Genomic DNA, 10,759 nt, shown 5'->3' with positions numbered 1-10,759 from the left:
GGCAACCCTGACTTGGTCAGACTCCGCGGCCAATCACAAAGCCCAAAACATCAGCCAGAAGGCGTGACCTGTACAGCTGACAGATCTCGGTTTAACGCACGGGGTGTCCCGGACGTATTAGCTAGTAATTCGTGTTAAAGTAAAGGTTAACAGCTTCAGACCACGGCATGACATGACTTCATATAATGTCGTCTTAATAAACAACAATTTAAGTATCGTACACAATCTTCAGCGCGAGAAAAATACGTTGAACGACACAAGGCACCGAGTAGACGAGCAACGCCGTTCCCCAAAACAAACAACTCCACCGGCGAGCAGTAACCTGGTTTTGACCAATCAGCGACAGTTATTGATGCAAGTGACACACTCCCGCCAATTCCGACTGAGGAGCGCGAGGCAGGCAGCGGGGCAGTCCGAGGGAGTATGTGGGAGACGCGGAAAGAGAGTGCGCTATGTTTTATGTAAAATAAATCGGAACTACATGTCGTTTAATTAGCAGCATACTACTTGGTTCGTTACCAGGAGCATTCTTGGAAGTTCGCGTAACCCGTACCGTTGTTTTGACGGAGAGTATCGCTAACCGAGTGGAGCCCCGGGTTAGTGGTTGGGATGTTGGCCGCGGAAAACCCACCTATGGACGGACATTTGGCAGCAGCGACTCCCCGCAGAAGAGGTAATGCCCGTCCGTGTTCGACAGACTTCCAAACGGTTACCAACTTGTCAAAAATGTCTATTGTTATAATATGGACCGAGTGTCTCTTCGTGTGTACAATTTAGCGTCCACTTAACGATGACAAACTAAAGATGAAAGTGTCCTTTCGTCAACGTGAAGTTGAAGTTAGTCAACGTTAACACCATTAACCTCGTTTACCACAAAGACATCAGTTAACGTTAAACTCGCTATTGTCACTGTTATGAAGCAAACATAAACTAATGTAAATGTGACTATCTGCCGCTAACTCAGATAGTAAGCTAACCGTACAGCTAACTTGCTGCCCGGCTTTGCTAATATTATCACGTTTCCTAACGCCAGTTCAGTAACTTCGACGTCAGGTGAGAAACAATAACTTTGTGCTGGAAGTTGAGTTCGGCCCCAAACTATCAGTGTTTTCCATCCAACTCAACTTATTACTGAAGTCTTTAGCTTGTTATCCTAGTGGCCAACTTGGCTACATGGCTTGCCCTGTTGTCATTGCTCCGCTAGGACATCGCTCTCCCTAGGGTGCTAAGCAAAGTAGCTCATTTTTGTTAGGTTAGCAGAGCAGCTAGCTGTGTTAGCATCTGTGTAGTAGTTCACGTTAGCGCCTCACATGAAAGCTTTTTTCGTTGGTGAAACTCGAGAGCCGCTCTGTTGTCCTCGCTCTTTCAAAAGTTTCTCGAAGCTGCAGTGGCTTACATGAGAGAGTTTCCCTCAGACTATTCAGCATAGTTTTAAGTATTGTGATAGTCTATTATGTAGTCTGAGCCTGACAGCCCTACAGGGTGCCTGCCCTGCGGACTGGATCGGGCCTGCAGCAGCGATTAATACACCGGTTGGCGGGAGCGCTAACCAAATACAACCATTACATCCATTGTAACCCTGTAACGTTAGCACACCGACGTTACAAACTGAAGTGGCAGCCAATGCAGCACATTTCCGACAATATACATCTATTGACGTTTTTGCCTTTCGATAAAACTTACTTTAACATAAATAGTCATTAGGAACTGAGGATGTGATCTGCACTGGCATGCGGGTATACTCCTTAAACTAGTCTTAACAATAAAAAGTTGCTGGGTGGAGTGGTTAAAGCTGTAGATGTGTTATTTCAGTTAAACTCATTTAACTCAAATGAGTTGTATTTTTGAAGCTGTCTTTGCTGTGACAGTGGCTGTCATTTAGAGCTAGCTTTGTGTCTTCAGCTACTATTGAATATCTATAAATACTTACAACAGCCACCAGACACACATTTATCAGATCTTATCCTTGATTTATGTTCCGTCTAGACCTGCAATTATTAATGAATTAGTTGTCAACTACTATGGTGTGTTAATAGTAGTATGATAATAGTTTATTGGTTCAAGTTGTTTTGAAAGAAAAAGGTAAATAAATAAATCAAATCTCAGGTTACAACTTCTTACATGTGAACCTATTCGGGTTTCTTTACTCCACAGTGACAGTAAACTGAATGCTTTACAATTGTGGACAAAACATCACCTTGGGTTTGCTTTGACAAACACTGAATTACATTTTTATTGACCAAACAACTAATCTATTAATTGAGAATATACTCAAGAGTATTGTAATTATAATCGTTAACTGCATCTCTACTGGATCGCCAGTTCATTTCAGATTTCAATATTAAGTAGAGTTTTGGCTGTGAGTGTTATTTTCCTGATGTACCTATTTTTTTGTTCTTTTCAGGCATGGATTGTAAGTCAAGTAACAATGCCAACAAGAAACTTATCCAAGGTAAATACAATGTTTATTTTTGTAACTTTTTTGACACTTTTTAAAATTGATCTGTGAGTGTAGGACATTATCAGATGCCATTGATGATAACCTAGCATGAAAGGTCAATCATTTTATTACCATCCATGTCTTATTTTACTGTACATTCATAATGCCTGTTGATAATTTGTCACTACTTTTATATATTGCTTACTTTCTGTTAATTACTCTCCAGAGGCATTATGTGTATGTAGTGGCCCCACCTCAAATAACAGAGCTACCAACCCTGCTAATACACAAAGTCTTTACAAAAAAATACACAAAATTAAAATTCAGATCATATAGAGGTAGTTGTCCTCTACAGAAACAGGACCTGAATTTTTTAAGGCCCTTAAATCTGAGTATACACTGAAATAACTTTGTGTGTAGTCTTCCGGTCAACACATTAATTAACTTCATAAATATTAATCCAGCCGTAACATTGAACCTTACAGAATTTAAGACTGCATTTAGATAAGCAACTTTGTGATAGCTGAATCACCTGCACCACGTAAAGCAGACAAATACAACATCCATTATGATGACACTGTTTTTAATTTACTTGTTTTAATTCTGCTTGCAGCTCGTCTCCCGTTCAAGCGCCTGAACCCTGAACCTAAAGAGAACCAGCCGCCTAAACGCCCTTGTGCACATGCCTGCCCTGAACCAGAAGTCCCAGATGGAGAGAACGAAAATGAGTCGTCTCCAATCCTTGTGCACAGTGGCCCACCCTTGGTTAATGGTCGCGGGCCCCTTGATGGCTTCCTGAGTCGCAGGCACCCTGCATCCTCAAATGAGAAGGCGGTAATAGATCTGACCTCGGACAACAGTACGTCTCCTGTAAAACGCCTTGTTCCACCTGCTGCTGCCTCTCCCTGCCTCCAAACAAAAGACAAGCATAAGGGCAAAGACAAAACTGCCTCATCTGGGAAATCCAGCAGTGAGGATAACACTCCTGAAACACACACTTTAGACTGCACAGTGGACAGCGATGAGGTCGAAGAGGTGGAGGATAAAGATTTGAATCAGACAGCATCTATCTCTGAGCTTGACACAACTCAGGATTCTGAAAGTGAGCCAGAGGAGCAGAATGAGTCAGGAAACGTTTCCAGTTTGGGGGACCGGTCCATGCTGTCATCTCCATCAGTCAGCTCCTCATGTGAAAGCTCACCAGAGAAGAGTGATGACCCTACACCCACTACTACACCATCAGTATGTACATCGCCATCACTTGATTTTAATTTAATCCCACTTAGTAATGCATCATATCAAACAATATTAGTTCATCGGTGTATGGATTTTTTTTTTTTTTGTAAATGTATCTGTGTTCATCACACAAAAACAATATCGTTAATAAGTACAGTGTGGTCAGACACAGTTAGGACTGTGTGCATGATCAAATGTAATTAATTGATTAAGAGGTGCAACACTGTGGCTTGTGCTGAACACTTGAGAAGGTTCCACTTTTTAAAAACTTGTAGAAAAACATGACACAAGAGGAGCGCAAGCTAGGAAAACCATCATTTGCTGGATATATGGTTTCTAGTGAAGTGTCTTGATGTGATCGTCTGCTTGGTGGATTTGGTTAGCATTTGCATGTTAACTTGACAATTTCCGGAGCTTAACTTATAAAAATACAAGTAATTGATCAGTAGGTAAAATTCTAGATTATTTTTCCACTGCTCATATCACTTAGACATTAGCTTTACTGACAAAATCAAATGTATTATATATTGAAATATGTCAATCAAAAACATGACAGCCCTTTGAGAACATTTATGTATGAAAGTAATCAAGAATCCATTTCAAAATATTGCACGATATTAGTGTAATTGCAGATGATTTGTCCAGCTATAAATCATGCAAATGAAACATTGACTTGGAGGGATGTCATTGTTTCAAAAACATTCAGACAATAACTATTGTTTTTCATAGGGGCCAAAGACCACCCCCAAGATACCAGCAGATCAGAAAAAGATCAAAAGGCGCTCCATGAAGGTGAGACTTTTGAAGGATAAAGTGCGAGCATGGTTTAAATTATGTTTCAAATTCAAACAGCCTAATTTGAACACTTTCATCCATTTTGTCACTTATTAAAATTGTTATTTTAGTAGAAAAATTGACATAACTTTTGCACTTGTAGAGTTTACAAGAACAGGAGGAGAGGCTTCGGCTGCGACAGGAGAAGGAACGCCAGAAAGAAGAAGCCAAAGCTGCAAAGGAGAAAAAGAAAGAAGAGGCCCGCAAGCAAAAAGAGGAGCGAGAAAGGGAAAAACGAGAGAAAAAAGAAAAGGATGAGCGAGAGAAACGAGAGAAAAAAGAAAAGGAGGAGAAGGAAAAGGCAGACAGGTTAAAAGCAAAAGAGGAGCAACGGAAATCAAAGCTAGAGTGAGTAAATCATGGCCCTGTTACTCTGAAGTCAAGGTTGGTTAAAAATATGATATAACACACTCTGATTTGGGTGTGCTTAATGTTTTGCTGACTTCTTACTTCAGGGCAAAGCTTGAAGAAAAACGGAAGAAAGAAGAAGAGAAGCGTATCAAGGAAGAAGAGAAACGGTTGAAAGAAGAGAAGGAAGTAAGTTTATGAAGAAAAGGGTTGGTGTAAACTAGGCACTTGCTGCATTTCTTGTTCCAGATTAGTATTGGACCATTTTACTAAAGATTTTTTGACTGATGTCTGTCTGTTTGCAGCGCCTCAAAGCGGAGAAAGCAGAAATTACAAGGTTTCTACAGAAACCTAAGATCCAACAGGCTCCAAAGGTAAATGCATATCACACTATAACAGAAATGTAAAATAGATTTCACTTAAGGTTTTTGACTGTTCAAGTGGGTTTTCCCCCTCTATAAACTGCACTTTGATCATAGCTTCAGTGTTAATTGGGGCACTATGTTGTTGCCTAAAAGCTGGCGGTTATTTTAACACCTTAATGCACAAAATAAATCCATGTTATAGTTGCAACACCATGATGAGCTGTATCCCACCTTTAACCGAGAGTATCAACTGAATAAACAACTAGAAACAATGTTACTGCAACATGTTGTGTCCCGATTTCAGACACTTGCAGCTGCGTGTGGGAAGTTTGCTCCATTTGAGATCAAAGAAAACGTGTCTCTGGCACCTCTGTGCCGGGTACAGTGTGATGACTCTGTTCTGGAGGACCTGGATCGGTGTTTGAAGAACCCTGCTGATAATTGTAATGGATTGAAAGACTGGATCGGGCGAAAACCACGCCAGTCGGGACCCACCAATCCCAGACAGACGGACTCACTCAGGTGGGACTGGAAATACTGATTATATTTATTTGTGTAAATTGCCACATGTCCATTTACATTTTATATTTATTGCTGAGATGAGGATTGGTCTTGGTTTTGATACATACATCAAAAGTGATAAACTGTACTGGTTAAACCCAATACATGCTCATAAGACATGGGAAATGTTGTATATTACTTCCTTGCTGACCTTCCTCGAAACATATCATGGCTGTGGGGTTCTTCTGTTACATCTACCCGTGTGTGCTATCATTCATTGACTACCGTAGCAGTTGAAAGCAGAACAAACAATGCTGGTTTTAAACAGTCACTTAATGTTACATTACAAACATTTTCCTGTAACTTAGTTATTTCCTGTAACTTTTGTGATTAAGCATTCATTCTCTCTATCTTGACCCACGTGTACTGTTTTCTCAGTGAGTGTATAACAGTGGAAGGGTCTAAACCAGATGATGTGCCTGATCGTAAACGTTATGGACCCATGAAGCTGCTGCAGTTCCATGAAAACTACCGTCCAGCATACTGGGGAACCTGGAGTAAGAAGAGTTCACACATCTCACCTCGCTGCCCACTCAGACAAGACAAGGTAAGAACCTTTTAGGAAAAGCCTCAACCTCTTCAGTTAACTTGTTACCACACGAGAGATCCCAACAGTACGAAACATTACTTTTTTTATTATTGGATGAATTGGATCATTTTGGCATATATTTGAATTCAACACAGATGTCTGTCTGTATAAACAGAAAAGTCAGATTACATGGTTTTAGCTCTGATTTTAATATTTTGACTATCAGGAAATCCATATTTACATTCCCACCAGACCAGTGACTGTGTTCTGTCACCACAGGATGTGTTAGACTATGAGGTGGACAGTGATGAAGAATGGGAGGAAGAGGAACCTGGAGAATCCTTGTCACACAGTGAAGGGGTGAGTTATATTCGAGAGTGAAAAAACAGACACTGTTTTATTGCAACATCTTCTCTGTTTATTTAGTGTTTACTTCAGTGTCTATGTCTATTATACTTAAACACTTAAAAAGGTACCTGTAGGTACCCTGACATCTGCAAATTGAATTAAGTGCCAAAAGAAGCATGTATTTAAGATTGATTTCTCAGCTCTCAGGCAGAAGCTGACCACCACAACTGTAGCTTGTAGGGCTTGGAAACTAGCAGAACATTTGTAAGCGATGCCCATTTATTAGTATACCCAAGAGATAAAAAATGTATTTTTAAAACATAATAATGAGAAATTGGGTCCAAGTTGAAAAGTTGCTGCTGTCTCTAAAATTCATGCACAGCAACAGTTTGGAGAAAAGCCTGCTTGCACCTGTATAAATAGTGGAAATTGGACGACAAAATACAAAAAGCCAATTCAGTTTTCACAAGTGGATTCTCATGTTTAGCTTCTGTCTCTTAAGCTGTCATTTTGAAACACACTTTAAAAGCATTCATAAACAGTGCTCTGGCCTTTTTAAAAGCATGAATATAAAAGTCTTTATAATTGTTTTTAAGACTGAAAAGCCAGCAGCAAAATATCATATTAATTTTGCCTCATCACAGCAAGTAAAGTGGTAGGAGCAATGAACTTAAGATAATAATTTACTGAATACTTTTTACAAAGCCTTGTTGACATTTTCAGGAAGATGAGGAGGAAGGCGGTGAAGATGACGATGATGACGGCTTCTTTGTTCCTCATGGCTACCTCTCAGACGATGAAGGAGCTTTAGAAGAGGAGGTGTGATATTGGATGTTTTTTCATTCCATTTTGAATTGTTGCTTTAATCTGACACAGGTGCTATTTGGATTTTCTCTGAAGTGTGTGTATGCTTCCTGTTGCACCACTATTGACACACATTTGATCTGTCAGGAGGGTGGTGATCTGGAGAAGCTGAAACTACGCCAGAAAATGAAAGCAAGAGAGTGGGATGAGCTGATGTCCACCAAGAAGAAGATGAAGGTGCTGGAGCCAGTGGTGAAAGGCTGTATCTGGGAGGGAGAAGCACCTGGTTTGCAGCTCTTCCAGCCGTATGCTATGTGTATGGTTGAGCCCTTACCGAAGGCAGACACCAGCCCAAGCCCAGAGGAGCAGTCACTGAGGTGTCAGAGAGAAGCACTGTGTAAGTGTGTGTGTTACATGATTCACTTAAATGATTTGAAGTTTGAGAACAGCCTTCTTTGGCTGAAGAGCTGTGTCTTCAAGGTGTCGATAAACTGTGAGTGGATGACCTTCTACTGTATTTTTGTGTGTTGGGCAAAAAAAAAATCTTATGGGTGAACAAATGAATCTAAAAACATCTGTTCTGCTCTTTATTCCCCACAGTACTCGGTCAGTTGTTGCCCCTGCTGCACGGCAATATCAACAGCAGTAAAGTGATCATCACTGAGTTTCAGGAGTTTTGTCGTCAGCAGTCCTCCTCTTCATCACCTCCTGAACTGTCCAGCCCTCAGGGCTCAGTAGAAAATATTCCCACCAGGTAAAACAATAATATTTGGTGATAACAATTTTTGCAATGAGATGTGAGCTAAAAAAAAAATGCCATGTTCAAATGTCTTCATAATACATCTAGTCCATTTCCAAGGTTGTAAAATTACTTCTCCCCCCATCAGAATACAGGTGCGGCGCCTCATGAAAGACAATGCTGTGTACGAGAAGCGCTCCACCTACAGACGCTGCTGCTGGTATGTGCACACAGAGGTCCTGGCCCGTCATGGGCAGGAGGCTCTTCCCGTGCCCTGCCAGTGGACCTACCTCACCACAGGAGCTCGAGAAGAGTCCCGTGAAGAACCGCAGGCAGCCACAGGCTCTCAGGGAAACTCTCCCACTACACCCCAGACCTCCTCCGCCTCATCTTCATCCTCCAATAAAAGGAAGAGCACGGGCAGCATGTCAATCACCAAGTTCATGAAGAAATGTACTGACCCTGAGCAGGTAAACAAATTTAACAAATGGGACAATAAAAGAATACTGATTCTGAAGGAACACTGATAAAGAACACAGACTTTGGCATTACCACGCAAATTTCACTGCAATGTTCTCAGTTGTTGTTTACTCAGTTTAGTCTGGTTTTTTAATCATCTAATAAAAATCTGCTTTTCACATGTGGATTGCACCCTATTATTGGCTTAAATTGTCTTAAATCTGTATTTTCCAGACGGAAGCTCTGGAGACAGACGGTTTTCAAGCTGATACTGAGGAGGATGACGAGGAAGACTGTGTCATCATCTCCACAAAGAGTGGTGAGTTACATATATATTCATTTTATTCATTACAGAAATATAATTTGAATAATTCAAAAAGGCATTTGGGGAGATGCTTATTTGCTTTTGTTATGATTCAATTTGTATAATACTTCTGTGAAAGTGTCTGATTATGTGCAGGAAAGAGTTGATGTGTAACTGTCAGGTTTGGTTTAGATATGGTTCTTATGTCCTTGTCAAGTACTGACCTGGAACTGTGAGGAAATAAGCCTAGTGTAAAGACGAGGGGCAGTAGAAGTGGCTGGCCTGGCTCTGTTTAAGTTTAAAAACCTGTCTGCCAGCACATCCCGTACAGATTCCATATGCAAACTGAATAGTGTATCCATCCAACCCATGACATTGTTTTGGCTGTAGTGCTGGTCAAGCTGATCACCTCCTGGCTCCTTAATATACAGATGCAGTGTTGAGACAGACATTAGTTAAGACATAAATCTTGTAGAGGTCCCCACTGTGTTTTATACAGCAGCCTCAAACATATGCCCACACTCTACAGAAAAGGATGCCTTGGGTTTTTGGAAGGGGGAAAAAAACTGATGTAAAAAAATTCTGTAGGTCCAACCAGAGAGAACTCGTCCAGTGATGGAGACTGTCCGATGGAAGTGACCCCCTCCGACACAGCTGCTCTTCCCACAGCCAGCGCTGCTCCTACACTGGCCACTGCCTGAGAACAGGACAGACCGTCTCCTCTAACCAAGCTGCCCTCAAGTTTCCCTCAAATTCCTCCCATCTGGTTCTGAACTCTACTGCGTCCAAGACAGAATCAAATCAAGTCTTCAAGCAAGATGAAGCACCACGCTCTGGTACCAGCGACTCTCAGCAGGTGGGGTCTGCTCAGTATTATGAGTTCACTCTCACCTAAATATTTTAAAGGAGTCAGGAGTCTTGCCTGTAAAATGTAGTTGTGCATAAAATCAGAGCGTCTGAATTGATATTTGAGGACAGACTCGTTTGTCCAGTGTTCATTAACTATGTGTCTGATTTTTGCGATTGAATTTTCAGTCAGGAATGTTTGGCATGGGAAGGTGAAAGTCTCTCTAGCACTGCTTTAGCTACAGCAGATTGGGTTGAACAGAGGGAGGAAGAGCAGAACAGTAATGCCCGATTTTCACAAGAAACATCCAAGACACAGTGATCAGCATTATTTACGGTTTTGAAATGTTGAATTCACAGCATGGTTGGATTTCCTCTTGTCTAACTGAAATAAGAGCTGGGAAATGAGAGGCTGAAAGTCCGTCTGAACATTTCTGTTTGTATTCAGTGGGGCCATTTATTCTGCGATTTCTAATTCTGACAGCTCACTGGAGTAGTTGCTATACCTGTACTTGTACAGTTAGGTCCAGTTTCACGATGTTTTATAAATATGTATTTTCTGTATTTTTTCAAGAATACTTGAACAGGATAAATTCATTAAACCTGAATAAAAGTACTGCACTTTTATATTCTATTCACTCCTTGCCATTCATGTGGGTTCATCTGGTAACATGACGCTAACACCGGCACCAGTCTGACAGCTGCTGGTCTTATAAAGAACTGCTGTTTTGGTTGAGATGTGGATGATAAAAAAACAAACCAGATGCAGCAGTGCCTGAGGCTACTCCTCTCGTCTGTGAGTCTTAACAAAAATACACATGATCTGTTCAATAACAAGTATTCAACCCTTGGACAACTTGCATATATGCACACCTGGGCACTGCAATTTTCTAAGTATTTTGCTTTATTTGATACGAATTAATTCAATTAACTGTTCGGTGTACAC

General features: G+C 40.9%; 1 protein-coding gene across 1 annotated transcript; it reads left to right on the top strand.

The window, feature by feature from the left end:
* Positions 1-39: 39 nt before the first annotated feature.
* On the top strand, positions 40-10,447 carry chaf1a (chromatin assembly factor 1, subunit A (p150)). The gene is made up of 16 exons (XM_037115439.1): positions 40-673; positions 2,405-2,452; positions 3,054-3,682; positions 4,406-4,468; positions 4,614-4,858; positions 4,966-5,047; positions 5,164-5,232; positions 5,528-5,745; positions 6,163-6,331; positions 6,593-6,673; positions 7,385-7,480; positions 7,613-7,862; positions 8,066-8,219; positions 8,353-8,674; positions 8,898-8,982; positions 9,556-10,447. The coding sequence occupies exons 1-16, from the start codon at positions 610-612 to the stop codon at positions 9,666-9,668; spliced, it is 2,688 nt and encodes an 895-aa protein (XP_036971334.1). The 5' UTR covers positions 40-609; the 3' UTR covers positions 9,669-10,447.
* Positions 10,448-10,759: the final 312 nt, after the last annotated feature.

This window comes from Acanthopagrus latus, chromosome 11 (assembly GCF_904848185.1).
Source record: "Acanthopagrus latus isolate v.2019 chromosome 11, fAcaLat1.1, whole genome shotgun sequence".
Lineage (NCBI taxonomy): Eukaryota > Metazoa > Chordata > Actinopteri > Spariformes > Sparidae > Acanthopagrus > Acanthopagrus latus.
This window is presented reverse-complemented; position numbering and strand designations above follow the sequence as displayed.